Source organism: Babylonia areolata, chromosome 23, assembly GCF_041734735.1.
Source record: "Babylonia areolata isolate BAREFJ2019XMU chromosome 23, ASM4173473v1, whole genome shotgun sequence".
In the NCBI taxonomy this organism is placed as follows: Eukaryota; Metazoa; Mollusca; class Gastropoda; order Neogastropoda; family Buccinidae; genus Babylonia; species Babylonia areolata.
The window spans coordinates 32,304,936-32,329,935 of NC_134898.1; the positions used below are offsets into that span (position 1 = coordinate 32,304,936).

The following is a 25,000-nucleotide window of genomic DNA, read 5'->3' on the forward strand; positions in this document are numbered from 1 at the left end:
TCACATGCTTGTGCATGATGGAAGCTCTTTGCTTGTTGTTGCTCTGTCAACATCCGTGCAGTAGTGTGAAGTGATGGCCCAGCGAGTAAAGCGTCCGCCAAGGAAGCGGGAGAATCTGAGCACACATGGGGTTCGAATCCCTCACCAAAAAGAAATCCCCTCTCCCTCCACACCCCCCCTCTCCCCCTCCCCGCCACTCCCTGCACTTCACCTTGAATGGTGGTCTAGAAGCAAGTTATTCGATGATCCGAGGTCCCCGTGTGTAGTTTTATACACCTCACGCACGTCAAAGAACTCACGGCAACAAAACGGTTGTCCCTGGCAACATTCCGTTGATAAAAAAAAAAAAAAAGAACCAACAAAAAATCCCCACTTTCAGAGTTAAACAAATACACTTGCAGACTGATAAAAAAAAATAAAAAAATAAAAATAAAAAAATAAATAAAAGATGAAGCTGCACTGATGCCACGCATTCTCCAAGAGGAGAGCAGCCCGGATTTTACGCAGAGAAATTTGTTGTGGCAAACAAGGAAGGAGTATTACAATATAATACAACACAACACAACATCATGCAATACAGACCATACCATACCATACCATACCATACCATACCACACCATACCATACCATACCAAACCATACCACACCACACCACACCACACCACACCATACCATACCAAACCATACCATACCATACCATACCATACCATACCATACCATACAATACCATACCATACCATGCCACACCATACCACACCAAACCACACCATACCAAACCATACTATACCATACCAAATCATACCAAACCATACCATACCATACCATACCACACCACACCACACCACACCATACCATACCATACCATACCATACCATACCAAACTAAACCAAACCATACCATACCATACCATACCATACCATACCACACCACACCACACCACACCACACCATACCATACCAAACCATACCATACCATACCAAACCATACCATACCATACCATACTATACCATACCAAATCATACCAAACCATACCATATCATACCACACCACACCACACCACACCATACCATACCATACCAAACCACACCATACCATACTATACCATACCATACCATACCACACCAAACCATACCATACCATACCATACTATACCATACCACACCAAACCATACCATATCATGCCATACCATACCATACCATACCATACCATACCATACCATACTATACCATACCACACCAAACCATACCATATCATGCCATACCATGCCATACCACACCATACCATACCATACCATACCATACCACACCAAACCATACCATACCATACCAAACCATACCATATCATACCATACCATACCATACCATACCACACCATACCACACCATACCATACCATACCATACCATACCATACCATACCATACCATACCATACCATACCATACCACACCATACCATACCAAACCATACCATGCAATGCAACACACAAAACAGTTCAACCCACTGACTGCAACGAGATAAATGGGGAAACTACGAGTCATCTCTGGGGCCTAGACTCGAACGTACAACTCCCCAGTTCTCAGTTCCCGAATGCTAATTTGTTATTGCAGAGGGTTTGCTGCATAGTCCTATAGGACATTTGTTATAGATGTTATAGTTGTTTGATGTTGGCGTTTATAACGTTTCCATTTTTCCTAGTGTTGTCTCTCCCTATTCACCTTCCACACATACACACACACTTTTACCCCTCCCCCTCTCACAGCCCCTACCCCCACGGGTTTTTTTTTTGTTTTTGGTTTTTTTTTTGTTTTTTTTTTCGTCTAATATCACTTCAAGTGGAAAGACGTTAAACTGAAGACAACAACAACAATGATAATTAATCAACTGACCACTTGCCCCAAGATGGCCGCAGTGCAATTTCCGCAGTTTCTTTTCTGTTCGTGAGCTTCGTGTGTCAACATCCTGAATATGATGAATGCGAGTTGCATGGAGCACAACTTCATGAGAGTACAGGGTCATGTCTTGACGCCAGAAAAAAAAAAGAAAAAAAAAAAAAGAAGGACAGAATCTCTATCCGGTTTACTGTTTACCTCGTAAGAACTGATGACGACTGTTTAAATCTGCCGAGTGGTGAGTTAAACATTTGTTCGTGAACCTCACATGATTTTTATGCGTCATTGTGTGTGTTTGTGTGGATGGGGATGAGGTGGGCGGAGCGGGTGGAAAGGGTTGGATTTGTGGCATTTCACGGTTGAGGGATGGGCATGACTGTCTGTCACATGTGCGTTGTGTTTTTCTCTCTCTCTCTCTCTTCGTGTGTGTGTGTGTGTGTGTGTGTGTGTGTGTGTGTGTGTGTGTGTGCGTGCGTGCGTGCGTGCGTGTGTGTGTGTGTGCGTGCGTATGTGTGTGTGTGTGTGTGCGTGCGTGCGCGTGTGTGTGTCTGTGTGTGTGTGCGTGCGTGCGCGCGTGTGTGTGTGTGTGTGTGTGCGTGCGTGCGTGTGTGTGTGCGTGTGTGCGTGCGTGCGTGTGTGTGTGCGTGCAGATCCTGTTCAGAATGTGGACCCATTGCAAAAAAAAACAAGAAAAAAAAACAAACAACCCACAACCAAACAACAAGAAAAGACACCCCAAAACCACCAAAAACCATCTTCACATACAGGTTGCATTTTCTCTGCTGTCTCTCTGACCCATTGTAATTTTATTTTTGTTGATATTTTTGATTTCATAATCTCTTCACCCTGAAGGTTGGATGTTAAAGAACATCTATGCCATTGCCTACCTTTTCCACTTCCCTCATTAATGAAATCATTCGCTCTATGTCTCTCTGTCATTGTCTCTGTCTGTTTGTCTGTCTGTCTGTCTCTGTCTCTGTCTGTGTCTCTCTGTCTGTCTGTCTGTCTCTGTCTCTCCGATTATTAACTTCCAAGCTAGTCATGTCACCAAAAGGCAAAAATTCAGATTTGGTTCTTAGTGACCTATATGTGACTGTTGCGTTTATATCATGATTCCTGAGAACAGCTTCCTCGGTAATAATAAGAGGAAAAGGTTGACCACGTAACTTAGACTGACTCTGAACTTGCAACTCAGCTCTAAGCGCGTTGGGTTACGCTGCTGGTCAGGCATCTGCTTGGCAGATGTGGTGTAGCGTATATGGATTTGTCCGAACGCAGTGACGCTTCCTTGAGCTACTGAAACTGAGCTCCTTGTTCTGCTCACGGCACTTCTCTTGCATCTGGCGAACGGCAAACACCATGTCACATGTTCCCCTGCCTGAGCGGAAGCCGCACTGTGCTTCAGGGATGACTGTGTTGGAGACATTGTCAACCAGTCTGTTCAGTATGATGCGGGCGAAGATCTTGCCGGCGATGCAGAGGAGAGAGATTCCACGGTGGTTATCGCAGGATGTTTTGTCTCCCTTCCGTTTGTAAATATGGACAATTGAAGCATCCTTGAAATCCTGGGCGACCTCCCCTCTCTCCCAGATAGACTGGAACAGGGCGGTCAGCCTGTCTGTCAGCACCTCGCCTCCATACTTCTAGATGTCAGCCTGGATTCCATCCGCTCCTGGTGCTTTTCCTGACGGGTCTCGGCCTTGGTGGGAGGGGCAGCTAGCGAGTCATTGACTGGTAGCTGTGGGTGGGGTTGCAATTACCTCGTCAGATACGGTCCCTGTTGAGGAGGGTGTTGAAGTGCTCTGCCCAGCGGGCAAAGATGTCTTTCTTGTCTGTCAGGAGGGTGGTCTGGTCCGAGGCTCGGACAAGGGCTGATCCTGTGACTCTCGGCCCATACACAGCTCGGAGACCATCATGGAAGGTCTTCATGTCGTGAGCATCAGCAGCGGACTGAAGCTCTTCAGACTTTCTCTCCCACCAGGTGTTCTTCATCTCACGCAGCCTCTTCTGTACGAGTTGCTTGATTTGCAAGAACTGGTTCTTCTTCCTCTTTGGCTTTTCCATTAGCACTGAGGACCAACTTCCCAGTCAGAAAACTTACCGTCTGTAAATTTCTTCTCCAGCCCTTTTGAAAATAATTACGTTTCAACGCTTGTACATTTATTTATATTTTTATGTTAATTTTTATACTATATTTACTTAATTATCCCTCACAAAACGAACGGAAAAGATACATTTACCACAAAGGACTAATGTCTTGTCATTCTCTCTTTCCTCTCTGTATCTTCTCCTCTCTTTCCTGTTTTCTCCTCTCCGGAGATCTTGTTTTCTTTTTCCCGTCCAGAGAGCAAATGACAACGCAGTTCAACCAGCCCCTCATACTTCGACTTGCAACAAACACATCTCACTATTCACACACCCACACACTCAAAAGCTTCTCCCTCACATGCACACAACCACGTTTCTCCCACAGACAAAACAACAGAACAGCACGCATGCACACAGTTATCGACACCGTTATCGTCTCTCGCGTATACATTGGGACATGCACACTTTATTTACAAAATATCACATGGCATGTATCTTGAAGTGATAAGGCACTTGCAAAACTATAAAAACCTCAGTGGCACACACTGCCCAAGTCATTTATTTCGCGAAACAGTTTGGAAATCGAAGTTAGGTCTGACAACGAAAATGTTACCTTTACGTCACTTGGTTGCCTCGCTCCTATGGGCGTTGGCGATGTTTGGTGGTATGAGCACTTTTCTTCTTTCTTTCTAGATTGACCATGGATAATATGAGTGATTGCTCTCTCTCTCTCTCTCTCTCTCTCTCTCTCTCTCTTGGTGGCAAACTTTGTATCAGAAGCTATGAAGATTAGGCAAAAAGCACTACAAACAGATACTAATTACGTGGTCAGATAGGTTTGACAATTTTCTTCTTCAGCCAGTGTTGGAATGTGTTGCATGGTACATTGATAGATGAATGAACAGAGTTATCATACTGTGTTGGGTGGCCTGCTGGCTGCTGTACGTGTATGTACCTTTATATGTATTTGACTGTGCTTTCATATCTGTGAAACTGCGTGTTTGGTGTATATCTGATATGCATGTGTGGGTGTATGTGTGAATGTGTGTCTTCATGTTTTACATTTATTTACTTATTTATCATTATTGTTGTCTTATTTAATTATTTATTTATTATTATTATTATTATTATTATTTTATTATTTTCATTAATACTACCTTTTTATATCATAATTATTATTTATTTATGTAAGCTTATCTATATTTTTTTTTCTCAAGGCCTGACTTAGCGCGTTGGGTTACGCTGCTGGTCAGTCATCTGCTTGGCAGATGTGGTGTAGCGTGTATGGATTTGTCCGAACGCAGTGACGCCTCCTTGAGCTACTGAAACTGAAACTGAAACTGTTGGCTGCTACCATTTTTCTTCAAAGAAAGGACTTCGTTTAGTTTCATTCGTTTATCATAATGGTTTGTGATGTAATGAAAGTATGTTGACGCATTCATCCATGTCATAAGGACGTCATGGTCAATGTCATTAAAGTGTCAAAGCGTCTCTCTCTCCCTCCCTCTCTCTCTCTCTCTTTCTCTCTCTCAACTTGGATCCGTCATAAACCATATTCATGTAAAGGAAACCACCTGGAAACTCCCTTTTGGAGGTAAGGGAAGTAACTTGAACAGTGCAACTACCGAAACGGGTCAAACTTTCATTCAAACCTAACGAAATGATTTTTAAAAGAACTCCTGCAGGTCCATGTATTGATAATAACAGTTTCTCAAAAATACATTGAAGTCGTAAAAAATAAAATGAAAGAAAGAAAACTGACTATTGGACATTCTTTCGTCGAATATCTAAATGATAGTCCACTGATACAAGCCTTCGGCTATGAGACCTTAACTCTCTCCATACGAACGGCGAAAGAGACGACGTTAACAGCGTTTCACCCCAGTTGCCATCATCAAAATATTGCAAGCGGAAGGCTCTTATACTGAAGAGGTGAATGTTGATAAAGAATACCACAATTCTGACGACGGAAGCTAAAGTTTGGGTCATTCAGACACCCACTGGACATCCGAAGGGTCTGTGTAGAGGAGAAGAGAGAACTGGACGTACTCAGTGAGTTAAAAAAAAAAAAAAAAAAAAAAAAAAAAAAAAAAAAATATATATATATATATATATATATATATATATATATATATATATATATATATAAAGTTAAAAAAAAAATTGACCTTTAATGTCCAGTTGAAATGTGTGTCACTGTGCCCATCTGTCCGTGTGTCCAGCCATCCGAGGGGTGGCCAGTGTGGGCCCTGAAGTCATGCTGAACGGATCACGTGTCGTCGGTCTGCACCTGCCGCTAGGGCCATTGGGGTCGGTGTCTGCTTTCTTGGGGATCCCGTATGCTACTCCCCCTGTCGGCCAGTTACGGTACTCTGTCCCCCTTTCTCTCTGTGTGTTTCTTTGTTTCTCTCTTATTTTCTTTCTCTATACATACATCTGTGTGTGTGTGTGTGTGTGTGTGTGTGTGTGTGTGTGTGTGTGTGTGTGTGTGTGCGCGCGCGCGCGCATTGGTTTTAAGTCCATGCAATGAGTGCCCTGACATAAAAGTTGAACTGTCGGCAGGCGAAGAAAAAGTGTTTATTACAAGTGAGTCTTGGAGGCCTTGTCTCTCTTGTTACTCTTATTTTGACAATGATAATGGAATTAATTTAGTTGGTTGAATGTTTGGTGGACGTTGTTCTGGCTATATATTATGTTATGTGTTGCAGTTATGCAGAAACAAGGTAAAGGACCCATGTCACTGAAGGGTGACCAGATCATGGGTCTGCTATCCATGAACCTACTGTTCTTAATGTTGGGTGGTAGGATAGGCCATATCTTGTGTACATCACAGGGGGAATCCCCAGCTATTCTTAGACATCAATATTTTCTGTGCTTTTGCACAAGGGAATTTTGCACTCTAAATTGACTTGGCGGTGAAAGAAGGGTTAATAGTAGAAGGTCAAATGTACTTCAAGTTTATTATAATTGTAATACTGCTGACGATCAATATAAAAGCGTGACAAACAGCTCCAAACGACGTTCCAAGGACCATCATTTAAATAATTATGGGAAAATGCTGTGGATCATGTGCACTGCATGACGGGCGCAATAGCCGAGTGGTTAAAGCGTTGGACTTTCAATCTGAGAGTCCCGGGTTCGAATCACGGTGACGGCGCCTGGTGGGTAAAGGGTGGAGATTTTTACGATCTCCTAGGTCAACACATGTGCAGACCTGCTAGTGCCTGAACCCCCTTCGTGTGTATATGCAAGCAGAAGATCAAATACGCACGTTAAAGATCCTGTAATCCATGTCAGCGTTCGGTGGGTTATGGAAACAACTGAGAACATACCCAGCATGCACACCCCCGAAAGCGGAGTATGGCTGCCTACATGGCGGGGTAAAAACGGTCATACACGTAAAAGCCCACTCGTGTGCATACGAGTGAACGTGGGAGTTGCAGCCCACGAACGAAGAAGAAGAAGAATGTGCACTGCATTAGACTTGTGCGTAATGTATGGTTTATGTAAAGATGAACCTAGCAGGCAACATACATAAAATATATGTCTGAATCGGGATGTAGTGTTAATGACCTTCTTCATATATTCAACTGACTTACTTTCACTGGAGTATGATTCGTTTGCGTTGTATACAGACGAACAATTTTACTATGATCACGTGCCTGTAGTTTTGGTATGCTGTCATATGCCTATCCTTTATCTGTGATTTATATTCAATTTAATTCAGTTCAAAATACTTTATTATCTGCTTCAACCAAAACCAGATTTTTTTAAGGCTCACTTAAAATAAAATGCCCGTCAGCAAAAATAAAGAGGGTAAAAACAAACAACTGACACACCCTTCACTTATCACCATGCACACATCAATTATTGTGTAAAAAGAAAAACATGTGGGTAAGATACTATTACATTATGTTTCAGAGTGTAACAACTGTGTGTGTGTTGCGTGTGTGTCCGTGCGTACGCATGCATCGTTTTGTGCGTGCGCACGCGTGTGTGTGCCTGCGCGTTGAGCGTGCGTGCGCGCGCTCGTATGCGTACGTTTCAGTCATTATAAAAAGGAGAATATTCAGTAAGATAATAATAATAACATTTAAAAAGACAAATGCTCATCAACAGATAAAACCGAAAAACGAATGAGCAACTGGCACACCCTTCCTTGCACGTGTACGGCTGTGATGGTGTACGCATTATTTACTCAAAGTTACCCTTTAAGAGTTTCGTCGTCGTCGTCGTCGCTGTCGTTGTTGTTGTTGTTGCTGTTGCTGTTGCTGCCTACTGTGATAATAGATTATATGCATTGGTTGCCCTGGGCATCTTATGGCTTTTACATGTTAAATGACTGTGACTTTCGTGCACTGCTTATGTGTTAACACAACAACAGAATTTCTCTTATTCAAAAAATAAAGTATTCTGTATTCAGTTATGTTAAAGATGTTTTTCCTTTTGAAAATGAAAATAGCATTAGTATTATTTTGATATATAGATCACAAGGTTAGTGAGAAGCATGTATGGATTGACGCTAACATTTTGTCTTTACCAGAAATCCTCTTGAAACTCCACATTGAATTTAATAGTTGTTGATTTGAACGATGCCTGAATATATTCAGTGGATGTATGAAATATTGCTTTGCATGTATGACACAACACAAACATAAACAAGAGATCGGGTGGTTGCTTCGATCTTGGGTGTAAGATGAAGAAGATAAATGTTGGAAGATTATTTAGAATTAATCGTCAATCATTGAGAATCAAGTATTTGCAATTGGTAGGTGTGAGTACAAACAATTATTTGATAGAAAAAAAAACAGGAAAGAGTTAAGTAATAAATTGACAAATCAATTTATTACATCTACAAAGAATCAGAGGGAATTCTGATAATAATACCATTCACAAATAAACAATAACGACAAAAATAAAAGTCAGATGTTTCTGTTCTTACCATCGTAACCCACCACCATCACCACCACCGTTACTATGCGTGTTTGTGTGTGTGTGTGTGTGTGTGTGTGTGTGTGTGTGTGTGTGTGTGTGTGTGTGTGTGTGTGTGTGTGTGTGTGTGTGTGTGTGTGTGTGTGTTTCTTTCTGTCACTGGTTCTGTCTCTGTTTCGATGTCTCTGACATTGTATGTATGTATATATGTATGTGTCTGTGTGTGTTCTGTATGTATGAATGTATGGATGTATGCTTGCATATCTGTGTGTTTATGAGTGTGTGTGCAAGTCTGTGTAAATGTGTGATGTGTGTGCGTGTACATGTGTGCATGTGTGCGTGTGTATGCGTGCGTGTGTGTGTGTGTGTGAGTGAGTGTGTGCGCTTGTATCTCTGTGAGTATGTGAGTGTGTGTGCATGTGTGTGTATACCGTGTGTGTATGCGTGTATGCGTGTGTGCGTGTGTGTGCGTGTGTGCGTGTGTGCGTGTGTGTGTGTGAGAGAGTGTGTGTGTGTGTGTGAGAGAGAGAGAGAGAGAGAGAGAGAGTGTGTGTGTGTGTGTGTGTGTGTGTGTCTGTGTGTGTCTGTGTGTGCGTGCGCATGAAAGTAAGAATTTTATTTTGCGTCTATGCATGGATGTTTATCAGTGCTTGTGTGAACCATCACCTGCTGCAGCTCTCATGCTCTGTTCGTGATGTTGACAATGATAAGATATTCATGATACGAATAATGAAAATCTATAACCAACTGGAAGACACACACACGCACAGACACAGAGACAGACACACAAACACAGACACACACTCACACACACACACACGATAGATACATGATGCATCCTTCACACACACACACACACACACACACACACACACACACACACAGAAACAACAACAACAACAACAACAATAACACACACACACACACACACACACACACACACACACACACACACACACACACACACCAAACAACAACAACAAACAAACAACAACAACAACGAAAACACAATGACATTTGTTTCTCTTCCCAATGACTCAAACACACTACCACCATCACCATCCACCACTACCACCAGCCTCCCCCACCCCACCCCCCCGCACCCCCTCTTTCATCTCATCTGTCATACTACCAGCTACATTTGCTGTCATACCTCTGAGTATAATCATGGCTATGGCTGCTTAAAGAAAGAAACATTGACGTTAGTGACTGTTATTAATAATCAACTGGAAAACATTCTCATTCAGACTAAACCGACAAAAAAAATGTATCACATACTCATGCATAATGTAAGCGTTTGCTTGTTCTTACTCTGCCGTTTATACGTATATCTTTACTTTTCTTATTGAATATTATTTTTGTTTAAAACCAGGTTTCAGAATTTCCGTGTGAGGGTTGTACTTAAAAATAGGCATGATTCTGACTTCTCTATTTCCATCAGTGATGAAGATTTTTTTTTTTTTTTTCTTATCTGTCCTGTCTCGTCTTGTCTCGTCTCAACTGTTCTCATCTCAGCTTGTCTTCTAGTCTGGAATCTGCTGTTTTTTCTTTAAACAGCTGACGTGGTGTGGCATGTATGGATCAGTCTGCAAAGCAGTGACACCCCCTTGAAGCTGAAATTGAAACTGTCTTGTCTTGTCATGTCCCGATACACCAAGGTTTCAGAAAACCGTGCCCTTAAACTATCTACCCACGGTGGTCAACGCCACGACTTACAAACCCGAATGCTTCTCGACAATCCCTAACGAAAGACAGAGTGAAGACTGCCTCTACCTCAATGTGTGGCTACCAGCAGAGGCCACGCCGCCATTGTCTGTCATGGTCTGGATACACGGCGGTGGTTTTGTCATGGGGAATTCCAGCAGTCCTCCAGGGATGGCACTCGCCGCTGAACAACAGGTCATCGTCGTGTCCATGAATTACAGGTGAGTCGTGTCACCGTGTATGTCTCTGTGTGTGTGTAAGAGAGAGAGAGAGAGAGAGAGAGAGAGAGAGAGAGAGATTGGTGCGAAATATGAGGTGGGGGTGGAAATATAACTGATTAGCATCATCATTTTCTCTAAGTTTCAATTTCTCTATTGCATTGTATTGCATTGGTTTTATTGATTTTATCACTACAGATTTCTCTTTCATGAAAATTCTGGCTGCTCTCCCCAAGCAGAGCACGTTGCCATGGCGCGATGTCACCCGTTTTTGTTTTTTTTCTGCCTGCAGATGTATCTATTATCACAGCTTGAGTGGATTTTGCTACATCTTGCCCTAGAAAAACCTTTTTTCTTGCCGTGGTTTCTTCTATGTGCGTTAAGACCTTACTGCACACGGGGCCTCGGTGTTACTCAGTGAGTGAGGAGGCAGACAGGATAATGAAAGAAATATACAGCGAGTTCGCTTCAGTCTTCAGTCTCTCACTCTCTTAGTAAACAGAAATCAGACACAAGGAATTTTCCCCTGAGCCAGTTACAATTATTAAAACAAAATGAAAAATGTTTTGGTTTTTTTTTCATCCACTCAATCTTTTCATCTTGTAAGAAAAAAAACCAAAAAAACAGGAACAAATGTCTTGACTGTCAGAAATCAATTTTCTCTGTGTACAATATCTTGATCCAATCTCAGGATCGAACTCAGTCCTAGGCCGGCCTGTTACGTCTACTCACAGTAGCGTGTGTCAATGTCCACCCCACTCACTCGTGGGAAACTCGGGCACCTCCTCCTCAGTGAACATTCCAGTTCCACATGGGGTCCCTCCACTCTATGGCCGGTCAACATGGAGCCCTGATGTTCGGAACAGTCAAGGTCACACTCCGTCTCACAGACGTACCTCACCCGAGCTCTGATACATTCAGAGTGACGTTACAGCACATACATATACGCACACACACATGAACATGCACAGCTCACGGTTCACCCACACTTACCACGTGCAAAACATTTTCACATTCATACAAGTATTCTAAATGAACAAATAATATTTCTCGTTCTTCCTCTGGCCACAGGCATTCGTAACTCACTCTGTCATAATCGGTTTATCGTCTTAACCTAATGACCATTGTCCAGGCCACCACTCAACGTCTAGAGGAGGGGGAAGAAAATTCTGACGAATGTAGGATTCGATCCTGTACTCTCAGATTCTCCTCGCTTCCTAGGTGGACATGTTACCACTAGGCCACCACCCCACGTGTGTGTCTGTGCAGGAGGAAGGAAGGGTGGTGGGTGGTGGTGGAGTGGTTAAGGTGCTCATCTGCCGGTGTCCGTGAGGGTCTGGGTTCGATTACCACTTTTGCCCATTCTCCTGAGTTTGACTGGAAAATCAAACTGAGCGTATAGTCATTCGGGTGAGAAGACCATAAGCCGAGGTCCCGTGTAAGCAGCACGCATTTGGCGCACTGAAAAAAAGACCCCCATGGTAACAAAAGTGCTGTTATCCTCTGGCAAAGTTCTTATATAAATATATATATATATATATATATATATATATATATGTGTGTGTGTGTGTGTGTGTGTGTGTGTGTGTGTGTGTGTGCACGCGTTCAAGACCTGACTAAACGAGTGTTGGGGTAAGGTTTCTGATCAGGCATGTAAACGTATAAGCTACATGTAGGGTGTCAAGTCAAGTCAGGTTTTTTTTTTTGTTTTGTTTGTTTTTGTTTTGTTTTTTTTCAAATTTCAAGATGGTAACTGAATAAGCAAGAACTGCTTTTTTTCTTTTTTTTTTTTTTTTTTTTTTTTTTTTTTTACATCAAGCCATCTGGAAAATAAAATAGACAAAAAAGGAAGGAAAAAAAAACCCCAACAAAACACGTACACATACACGAATTCACAACACACACCGTTTCGCACATACATACCCCATCAGTTAACACGAGCAAACCGCCAATGAAATCATATATACAAAACATGTCACAAATTATAAATGAAGTGGTAACTAATATATATATATGAGGATGATACGGAGACAGATTGTGTCTGTTTATATATATACACGCACACAAATATGTATATATAGCTTGTAATTTCAAAAGCAGCAAATTTTCGCCGCATTATTAGCTTCTTTATATTGCTGCATGAACAGCTTCTTCAGTGCCCTTGCCTGAAGAAGCTGTTCATACAGAGACATTTTGCTGCTTTTAGATTTACAAGTTTTGAAGACATGCCAAGTCTACTGTTGTTGGCATTTTTGTATATTTTACCGGTCTCGGTATTTACCACAGTGCTTTCTACAAGGAGCGAAGCCCAAGACACGAAGAGAGTGTGAACTCCTAGATAGGTAGACTGATAGATAGATAGATAGATAGATAGATAGATAGATAGATAGGTAGGTAGATTGATGGTGTATGCCAATTACAGAGCCGAAGCAGAAGCCTTGAAAACACCAGCAGCCCACATCGAGGTCAGCCCCTACGTCGTTGCTTCCTTACCGACGCCCTGTCCATTTTGCAGGCCCTTTGGTCCAACAGAGATCCAGAACTATACGATCTGTCCTCCTCTCTCGCCTCCCTCTGCACAAGTCACACAGTCACCCTGCAGTGGATTCCCTCCCACTGCAACGTGCTTGGCAACGAGACTGCTGACTCCCTGGCAAAGGAAGGCACTACGAAAGAGCAGATGGACAGGTCTACCAGCTACTCTGAATCCAGGACCATCATTAAGGCCAAGCTGCAGAACAAGTAGAAGCAGCAGCATCCATGCCACAACAGAGCAGACCCGTACTACCTGCTGACACGTCGAGAGCAGGTAGCCATTTTCAAGGCTCAGGACAGGCCACAACCGCCTGAAACACCACCTATACACGAAACTCCGTATCGGCGACATAGAGCAGTGACCCTGCAGAACAGGCAGCCAGACAACAGAACATCTGCTGCAGTCCTGCCCGCTCCACCAAGCGCTCCGAGAGAAAACCTGGCCCGACCCAATCCCAGCGGCCCGGAAGCTCTACGGAGGACTGGAGGACCTGCGACGTACTGCCGCCTTCGTCGAAGAGAAGGGGAAACCCATCTGATAAATGACGAACGAGACGACGACGATGGTGTATGAAGTAAGCGTATGAAAGTGAAACCTGTCTGCCCACAGGCTGGCAGCGCTGGGTTTCCTGAGCACGGGAGACGCGGAGAGCCCGGGGAACTACGGGCTGTGGGACCAGCACGTAGCCCTTCGCTGGGTGAAGGACAACATCGCTGCCTTCGGGGGGGACCCTGGCTCCATCACCGTCTTCGGGGAGTCGGCCGGCGGCAAGAGCGTGTCGTTCCAGGTAAGCAGGTAGACTGATCCGGAGAGGTTGTGTCTGGTTTTACACACACACACACACACACACACAACACAACAACAAAATGGCGGAACCTACTGGCAGATAAATTTCGCCTGCTGTGAAAGTTTCTCTCGGTGATGGGGAAAATGAGAACCAGAAGTTTCGGCGGTACTGCGACGCGAAAGACACTGACTCGAACTGCAAAACAGCATGCTGAGACATCTGTGGATGGTGCATCCAGTTCAGCAACAATGCCAACCGAGTCCGACCGGCGAGACAGGCAACGGCTGAGCGCAACACCTTCGCCGACCGTGGAGCAATCTACCGCGGACACTATAAAGGCATCAACTTCTGCGGTGTGTGGGAGTACGGATGCCATTGCGGAATTACGAGAAGTGATTCTGACGCTGTGTGACCGCATCACACTGCTCGAAGGTGCGGTAGAGCAACAAAAGAAAATAATTGAAAACAACAGATTGGCTAGTGTTCCCATGGAAACCACAGGGACACAAACTGACTCCTGCCTTTCAACAGCAACACCAACAACATACGCAGAGGCAGTGAAATCGCATCCCTGTGGCACTCCAGAGCAGCTGTCCACATCGAAAGTTCACATGTTGCCTAAAGGTAGGAAGACTGCAAAAGCAATAAGCCTGAATCGAGTGGAAAAAACAACTAAGCCCAAAAATGACGTCAAATTCTCATCCACTGACGACACTATAAATGACGCAAAACCCAAACAAAAGAAACTTCTCAACTCAAAAAAGAAATCAAATGACAACGTGCAAGAACTACCGAACACCCTGCTTCTTCACGATTCAGTCATGAATGGCGTAGAAAAAAATCGGCTTGGACACTCATATTGGTTCCATGCATCAAAGAAACGAACCCCCACATTGAGTGCTGTGCAAAAATGCCTACAAGAACTTGGCTCTGAGGGACAACAACCCGAAGCAGTGGTCATCCATTGTGGCATAAATGACCTGAAAACAGCTGATCCTGAAAAATCGTGCAAATCTTTAGTGCACGTCTTAAAGGACACGGCGAAAAAATATCCAACAACGAAAATCGTTGTAAGTAAACTTACTGTCGTGAATGACGAACGAACAGAAATGAAACGTCAACTGTATAACGCCATGCTGACTTCATATCTGTATGACGTGAAGAACATTACCTTTATAGAAAACACCAACATAAAACATCACCACCTGCGGGACAAGTTGCACCTCACCAGGAAGGGGACCAGTCTACTAGCAGGGAACGTGGGGCGTGCTGTCAGGGACCTGCTGTGGGAGACCCCCAGGAGACCTGCCCGACCAGCGCAGCACTATCAACACCACGCCTACCCCGCCTTCCACCAGCCTACGTGGTACAACCCATTCAGCAACCTGATAGACTGGTCATTGTACTGATCACCAGGAGAACTTTCACTTGTGTTCAGATCTGATTTATTCCCACGTGAACACCAGGACGCTCTGCTGTGTACTGTTCGACTATTTTATCTCTGTTCTAAACACTATAATCATTAGTACATACTCATTTAGTATATTGATTCATAACCTACCGATTATTATTATTATTATTATATATATATATATTTAAAAAAAAAAAAAATCCTTTATTATTATTATTTTTGGTATTATAGTTTAATGTATTTTTTTGTGTTGCGTTAAATTAGTTAACTTTTTGGAACTGTGATCAACAATAGACAATCACTGAACTTTCTCGAGCAATGACGGTCAACAACAACCTAAATGTGTTTCAGTGGAACTGTCGATCTATTGGTACAAACTGTGATCACTTAGTGCAGCATCTGGCGAATCATAATTACCAGTTGCTAGCCCTTCAATCTCTAAATGTAAAGCGAGATAAACTTCCTAAATTTGATCACTATTACTTTCCGCCATTACATCAGAAGGTGGATACCAATGAGAAAATCAGCATAGCTATATACATTCGAGAAGGGGTCAAGTACACTCCATGCCCCAGCCCTGTTCCACCAGATATACCAAATATTCATTCTTGTGCTGTAAAAGTCCAGTATAATTCTTCACTCTTAACTGTCATTTCTGTATACCTACCTCAGGGTCCAAATGACTTTAATACAGAGTGGATTCGAACATTACGGACAGACCATGACAAAAAAGTTCTCATCACGGGAGACTTCAATGCACACTCGCCATTTTGGGAGAAAGACTGCCAGTCGATCACTAGCAATCGTTTTATTGAAAACATTGTAGATACTTCTTTATACCTACTTAACGATGGCAGAATAACACGGATACCAGACAATCCAAGTCATAGAGCAACTGCCATAGATCTCACTTTAATCTCACCAGATCTGGCACCAATATGTGACTGGAATACACTGGATGACACTCTTAATAGTGATCATTTGCCTATTATAATAAGACTTGAATCTAAAATGCCTCAGTCAATAGATCCAAACGAGGATAAGATCCCAAAATATAATTACCGACATGCGAACTGGGATAAATTCACAAGTTTACTTTCATCGTTTCAAATTTGCAACATAAACGATACAGACATCAACAGTTTATATTCGACATTTACAAATGTAGTCATCACAGCTGCAAATGAATCTATACCCAAGTACAAATCGGTTAAAGATCATAAGCACTCTGGTAATATCTGGTGGAATGAGGCTTGTGAAGCAGCAAAGAAAGAAAAGAAGTCAAAATTCAAAATATACTTAAAAGTACAATCCATCCCAAATCATTTAGAGATGAAAAAGGCTAAAAATAAAGCAAATAGTGTTAACGCACAAGCGAAAAGGCAGTACTGGTCGTCTTTCTGCACAAATGAAGTTTTCAATCACAAAGATATGCAAAAGGTATGGGAAAAACTAAAATCAATGAAAAATGGAATATATTTACCACAATGCCCAATTAAACTGGACCATACAGATCTACCTTCAAATATTGAAAAGGCAGAAGTTTTTGCTGACATGTTTGGTAATCACAGTAGAATCACTGGTTTGTCAGAAGAAAATAGAAAGTTCAGAGAAAGCCAAGAGAAAAATGAAATATACCAAGGTTCAGAGAGCGTAAATCACCTATATATAAATAGTGAAATAACACCAGATGAAATAAAGGAATGTCTCTCAAATCTCAGCAGCAAAAAAAACAGCAGTTGGTTTAGACGGAATTTCAAACGAAATGTTGAGACATTTGCCTGGAAATTTGACTGATTTCTTACACTTTATTTTAAAGAAATGTTGGTCTGATGGTGACATTCCTCTTGTATGGAAACAATCAATTGTTGTCCCAATACACAAACAGGGCAAACGCAGAACAGATAAAAACAGTTATCGACCAATTGCCTTAACATCGCATGTATGCAAACTAATGGAAAAAATTGTTCTAAAAAGACTTGTTCATTATTGTGAGAAGCATAGTGTAATTCCTGTAAACCAAGCTGGCTTCAGAAAAGGTAGATCCTCCACAGAACATCTAGTCAAACTGACTACACAGGTAAAGCAACAGTTTGCAAGGCGAAAAAACGTACTAACGACTTTTTTTGATGTGAAAAAAGCATACGACCAAGTGTGGCACGCTCGACTTTTATATAAACTGAAAAATATCGGTATCACAGGCAACATGTATGATTATATTAGAAGTTTCTTATCAGATAGATTTATACAAGTAAGAATAGGAAATACCTACTCAAACCCCAGACAATTACATATGGGGTTACCACAAGGATCAGTAATTTCGCCAATTTTATTCAATATATTATTAGCAGATCTACCTAACAAGCTAGCTAAAGATACAGTCTTGGTTCAATTTGCTGATGACATTTGTTTATGGATGAAGGTGACAATGAAAAATAAAACGCCTACTAGGACACTGAATTACATAAAGAAAATATACCAGCGGGAACTTGATAAAATCAGCAACTTTATGACGGAAAATGGCTTATCATTGTCCTTAGAAAAAACAAATATGATGCTATTTAACACAGGATCAGACCCAGAAAAGCTCCCTGTGTTTACAATAAATGGTTCTATCATCAGATATACACAATATGTTAAATTTTTGGGAGTTTATATTTCTTCAAAGCTTTCGTGGAATTATCATATTGACTATATACTAAACAAAGCAAGAAAAGGTCTAAATTTCCTTAAAATAATTTGTAAACAGCACTGGGGGCAAGATACCAAAGCGTTGATATCTCTCGCAACCTCTCTCGTACGTTCACGCTTGACATACGCTCAAGAGGTATTTTTCAGTGCTCCACTGCATTTGTTAAAGAAGCTGCAAAGCATCGATTGTAAGGCTTATAAACTTGCTCTAGGTGTGCCCGTTCTTACATCAAATTTAGGGACCTACAGAGAAGCAGGTGTTTTATCTCTTGATGAACAAAGGAAAGCTTCAGCCGCGAAATTCGTTATCAAATCTTTAGCATATGAAACCTTTTCAAAAGAAGAAGTTAATTTAAGTTCACAAAAAGATTTTGCTAAACGAGCTAAGACGATACAGTCTATGGCATCCATCAATACATTTGCATCAGATATCATTAGTGTTACGGAATCAAGAGACAAGCAAATTGCAAAAATACCTACTTTTTCACCAGTCCCTGAATGGGAGCAGTGTAAAGCTACCTTTGACATGGATTATACAGATTTATCCAAGAACCAGTCACCATTTTTGTTAAAACCTGAAGTGCTCTCCCATATAGAAAATCAATATTCTAATTATCTAAAAATATACACAGACGGATCTGTTCTAGAAGATGGTAATTCAGGAGCGGCTTTTGTAATTCCTTCATTTAGATTAGAAAAATTATACTATATTGGTAGACAATATTCCATTTTCACAGCTGAACTTATAGCCATACTTATGGCCTTAAATTATATTTCAGACATTCCGAAAACTGTCAGTGAAATTCTATTATGTGTAGACTCGAAGTCAGTATTAAAAGCTATAGAATCTCCAAATTCAAAGAAGCGAATAGAGATGACAATGGAAATAAAACATATTATTCACCAACTGACAAAACAGGGCATTAAATTAACTTTCTGTTGGGTACCTTCGCACTGTGGAATATCTTCAAATGAGTGGGTAGACCAAGCAGCTAGAAGAGCAGCACGTAATTTCGAAGGCGCAATACAACTTGACATCCAGTTAGATCTACATGAATACATTAGTTGTATAGAAAATGTCTCTAGAAATCGATTTAAGAAATTACTTATAGATTCAAATAATCAATATTACCAATGTTGTGTAAACACAAAGAATGCAGCTAATCCCAAACATTTTCTAAATTTGACACCAGCAGCACATTCAAGACAAATTACAAGTCTAATGTATAGACTTCGTTTAAATGCCTTTCGTACAAAATTTTCTAAAAATATAAAATGTATATGCGGTAAGCAAATAACTGTAAGTCATCTACTCATTCATTGTCCGAGCATAAGACCGTTAATTCCTAAAGATGTAGTTGATGACTTTTCTTCCAATATATCATTAGCCACTGAAAAGATTTTGAATGATTATTCATTGCTTAGAATGTTTTCGGAAATTTTAAACTCCAGTCCAGTTGGTATCCTCCTTTGATGTGTTATAATTAATGTTGTTATTTATATTTACATTGTTATAGGTTAATACTTGTTGATATGCATATACATATTCTCCTTCCCATGACACCTCATTCAATACACACCACAATCTCTTTAGACCTTTTTCTTATAATATACTTTTCCTCTGTTACATAACATGAATTTTTTTTTTACACTAATATTCACATGCATTCCCTTTCCTTTATCCACTTCTTTACTCCTTTCCGTCTAAAAACACTTATAGTGAATAGACGTTAAACTGAAGATAACACACACACACACACACACACACACACACACATATATATATATATATATATAGAGAGAGAGAGAGAGAGAGAGAGAGAGAGATAAAAGAAAACAAAAACAACACTGTCCGAATGCAAATATTTCGGCGTTTGCCTTCCTCAATGCTTGTGATTGAAAGTGACGTATTATAGAAACACGTCATCACCACGATGACGTTTTTCTACAATGATGTCATGTTCAGAGTGACTGTAGTTTGCCTTCCTTCACCCCCCCCCCTCCCCCCGCATCCCCCCCCCCCCTTTTTTTTTTCTCCTACCCCCTGCCTTTTTTCCCTGTCTCTCCCTCCCTGACCTATCCTGCAAATTAGAGAGTGTTGAGGCCTTGAGGATAGAGCGTCCTGAGTTTGCTGATCTTCCCTCCCTGCGTGTCTGTGAGCGTGGTTGTCTGTGAGGACCTGCTCAATGGGCATGTACCTCATGTCACGCAGTGAATGATCTTTTGCATTGAAATGTCTGGTGACATGGGTGCCGGTGTTCTGCAGGATGTGTGTCCTGTGGAGGTAGAAACGTGTTCTTAGTGCATTTCTTGTTTCTCCTACATACTGGGCCCCACGACACTGCTGACAGAAGAGCAGGTATATGATGTTTGAAGACCTGCAGGTCATGCTATGTCTGATGCTGAACATTTCTCCGGTGGTGTTGCTAGAGAAACCTTTGCCCTCCTACAGATGACGCACCTGTCGTTACATTTCACCATCCCAGCCTATTCTTGCGTAGGCATGACTTGGGGAGGGGAGGAGGACATGAACAGGTTTCGGATGCTCCTGGAGGTTCCCTCCCCAACAACAGGCACATCAGGCACAGCCTTTTTCATGCGTGCACTCGTGTGGAGCAGTGCCTGTTGTTCCCTGAGCCAGTCACGTAGTGGTAGGTTGGAGGGGTGATGAGACGGGACCCTGGTGTTGACGGCTTTGGTCCTGTACATCATGTGTATTCAGTTATTTACTTTAAATGGAGCAGGTTTAACTCCCCGCCTCAGTGTTCTTCTTCTTCTTCGGTCATGGGCTGCGAGTCCCACGTTCACTCGCATGTACACGAGTGGGTTTTTACGTGTATGACCAGTTTTTTTGTTTTTTTTTTTATTACCCCATCATGTAGGCAGCCACACTCCTTTTTTGGGGGTGTGCATGCTGGGTATTTTTTTTGTTTCCATAACCCACTGAAAGCAGATATGGATTACAGGATCTTTAACGTGCGTAGTTGATCTTCTGCTTGCATATACATACGGAAGGGGATTCAGGCACAAGCAGGTCTGCACATAAAAAAATTATTATGTTGACCTGGGAGATCGGGGGAAAAAAAATCTCCACCCTTTACCCACCAGGCGCTGTAACCGAGATTCGAATCCGGGATCTTCAGATTGAAAGCCCAACGCTTTAACCACTCGGCATGTTGCGCCCGTCCCCGATCAGTCATTTCGAGTCCCGTTTCTTCCACCAGTGCGGTCATGCCGCCCACCCACAGTAGCGGCGTCTTGAGAATTTGACTCTTTGCTCTGTTCTGATTCGCCCACACGCTGTTCCCGTTTCACTTTTTCCGGCTTCTCATCTCTGTCTCTGTCTTTCTCTGTCTCTATCTCTCTCTCAAGAAGAAGAAGAAGAATCGTCGTCATCATCATCATCATCACCACCACCACCATTACCTTCATCCTCCTCCTCCTCCTCATCATCATCACCATCACCACCAACCATCGTCATTAATATTAATTGTCCACTGTGACTTCTTTTTTTTTTCTTCTTTCTTTCTTTTTTAACAGGTGATATCCCCACACAGTGGACACCTCTTCCAAAGGGCCATCATACAGAGCGGGACAGCGCTGTCCCCGACAGCCCTACAGTGGAAACCCTTGGAGACGGCTGTCCGACTAGCCCGGGCTGTCCACTGCCCCACAGACAGCCACAAGGATCTCGTCCAGTGTCTCCGACAGCGTCCTGTTGCGTATCGATTGCAATGATTTAACTCATTCATAACTATCAGCCCAACGGTCCGAAGCTATGTCCCCTCTGGCGTAAAAAATTCGTTTCATTTTTATTTTTTTTAAAAAAGAAAAGAAAAGAAAAGGTGTACACGTTCCTACAATCATCATATTAATTCTGCACAGACCGCAAACAAAGGGAGCTGACTTCTACAGTATGCCTGGATTGTGTCCCCTCCCTCTCCCTCCCCATCCCTCCCCCGCCTGTACTGTCACAATTAGAGGAAAAACAGGGTGATTTCAATTTATTATCTTCGTGTTGTTGTTTTGTTTGTTTGTGTGTTTGTTTTTTGTTGTGTGTGTGTGTGTGTGTGTGTGTGTGTGTGTGTGTGTGTGTGTGTTTTGTTGTTGTTGATGTTTTTTTTTTTATCAATATGACAGGGGCTCAAGCTGTAAGCTTCTTAGGGTAGAATGGGTTAAAACCCTGTGTGTCACTGTTCTGGATCAGATGGGTTTGGTTGGGAGGGGCTTCGTTGGGTTGCGTTGCGTTGCGTTGCGTTGTGTCGTGTCGTGTCGTGTCGTGTTGTGTCGTGTTACTTTGATTTGCGTTGGCATGGATTGTGTTGTGTTGTGTTTTGTTGCGTTGTACCGTTGTGGTCTATTCAGGTTTGTTTGTTGTTGTTTTTTTAGGCCATCTACCCCATATGAACAGAAGAATTAACGTAAACGTATCATACCATGTGTGTGTGTGTGTGTGTGTGTGTGTGTGTGTTGGCACATGCACGCGGGGCGAATGTGGTGTGTGTGTGTGTGTGTGTGTGTGTGTGTGTGTGTGTGTGTGTGTGTATGTGTGTGTGTGTGTGTGTGTGTGCACAAGCGCGCGCGGGCGTGGCTGGACAGGCGGCTGTGTGCACTCAAAATACTCAAAAGCACCCTTTATGTCACACCGCAGGCCATCCAGATCTCCGGGGCTTCGGGCAGACTGTGGGGCGACGCCATCCGGCAACTGATCGACTTCGGCTGGTCGCCCGTGGAGGACGGAGACTTCGTCCCCTACCTCTACCACTCTGACGGCAGCCCCCGCCCCCTCTCCCCCGCCTTCACGGGGAGTCTGATGCTGGGCAACAATAACAACGAGGGCGGTCTTCTGAAGCTCTGGCGCTTCAAAGTAGCGTCATTCATCGACCCCAACATCGAAAGCGAGCTCCGGGACGCAGAGTTCTTCACCTACCGATACCTTCCTGAAGTCCTGGCCCAGATGTTCAAATCACTCCCTGACGACTCCCCGTCCTTCCAGACGACCTCGGAAGCGGTGACCTGCGTGTACAAGGACTCGAACTCCAGCACCATCAGTGCTGAGGAGCTTTACCATCAGTTCGGTGACCAGGCCTACGTCGCTCCAACGTTCCTCTTTCTGGAGCAATGGTTGAACGCTTCGAGAAGTCCGGTGTTCGTGTACATTTTCGACAACTACCCCGGGATTCCGAGGGGTGAGGGGCTGGAGGGGATGTGGCACGCTGATGACCTGTACTACACCTTCCACGGGGTCGGGCCCTGGCTGAAGCGCTATGGGATGCCCGCGCACGTGGTCACCAGGGAGGCCAAGGTCGCGCTGAACTTTCGCAAGTTGTTGACCAACTTCGCCAAGTCAGGGTATGTATGTATGTAGACTGTGTGTGTGTGTGTGTGTGTGTGTGTGTGTGTGTGTGCGTGCGTGCGTGCGTGCGTGCGTGCGTGCGTGTGTGTGTGTGTGTGTGTGTGTGTGTGTGTGAGAGACTTCATCTGTGCCCTCTGCCACAGGGACTGTCATTCCCGCGTCGGACTGTCCAGCCACACCCGACGCTGTACCAGAATAAACACATAGAGCGCATCTCCATAGTCTTCCGAGACTGAAGGATGCCTATTATTACTATTTTGGTATATGTCCGTGTCCAAATCTCGCCTAGTCTCTCTCCCTCTGTGTCTCTTTCTCTGTCTCTGTCTGTCTGTCTCTCAATCTCCCTTCTTCTCTCCCTCTCTCTCTCTCCCGTTCTCTCTTTTTAACACTCCCTCCCCCCCAGAATCCCCGTCTCTCTCGCTCTCTTCCGCGCTAAATGATTATCTATTTTATTTCTTCTTCTTCTTCTATCCAGAAATCCTGTCAGGCCGGTAGCACTGGACCCTGGCTGGCCCAATACATGGCCAATGTACGATGTCCATCGCCAAGTCTACCTGTCCGTGTCCTCCACGCCTGCCGTGGCTGACCACTACAGGTCAGACTACATGGCCCTTTGGAACCAGCTCGTGCCGCGCCTCGTTTCCGCCGGAAACAACGGAAACGGAACTTCGACATCGTACACGTGTGACCGTGTCAAACAGATGATTGGATGAGCGGTTGTATCTTTCTCGTTCTTCTTCCGGTTTTCCGATTTTATTTTATTTTTTTCCCGTTTTCTTTTCTTCTTTTTTTCTTTTTTTTTTTAAAAAAAATTATATAGGAATGATGGAGAGCAAACAATAAAAGAAATAGAAACATTCTAGACAGACGAACGAAAAACACACCTCCGTGTTTGTTTGTTTTCTTTTTCTTTGTGTATGTTTTTAATTTGCTTTTTTTTCTGCCTGCGTTTTGTTTTGTTTGTTTTCTTCTCGGACGTGTCGAAACGAACGGATGTAAGCACACACACATACACATACAAACACATACACACACATACACACACTCACACACACACACACATACATTTCCTTTAAAGCTCCTTCTGGTCTGGTGCATCATTACATCTGTTGATATCTTAGAAGAAAAGATGTGAAATCTTGTGAATCAACGAGAGTGTTGTCAATCGAAGCGCGGCGGTTGACATAAGGGGCACAACTGGAACACAACTTAACAGACGTGTATTCAAAAAGTTTACTCCCTTGGTTGCCTGGTTCAATCAAGGCTTTTCTATGCTTGCGAAACATTGAATCTCTTACTTAACCAACCTTCAGAAGAAGATCCAAGCCATGCTTCCGAAAGCTACTAGGCATCATCTTACACTGAGCATGTCACGAACGCTGAGGTCC

At 42.9% G+C, this 25,000-nt stretch overlaps 1 protein-coding gene across 1 annotated transcript in view; it reads left to right on the forward strand.

Annotated features, from left to right (window-relative positions):
* Positions 1-24,385, forward strand: part of LOC143297924 (carboxylesterase 1E-like) — a 33,742-nt gene extending 9,357 nt beyond the window's left edge. The window contains exons 2-7 of the mRNA XM_076610508.1: positions 6,200-6,344; positions 10,568-10,834; positions 13,977-14,154; positions 21,797-21,973; positions 22,908-23,608; positions 24,088-24,385. Of these exons, the coding sequence (XP_076466623.1) occupies positions 6,200-6,344; positions 10,568-10,834; positions 13,977-14,154; positions 21,797-21,973; positions 22,908-23,608; positions 24,088-24,325 (1,706 nt within the window). The 3' untranslated portion in view covers positions 24,326-24,385. The remainder of the gene's footprint in view (positions 1-6,199; positions 6,345-10,567; positions 10,835-13,976; positions 14,155-21,796; positions 21,974-22,907; positions 23,609-24,087) is intronic.
* The last annotated feature ends 615 nt before the right edge of the window (positions 24,386-25,000 follow it).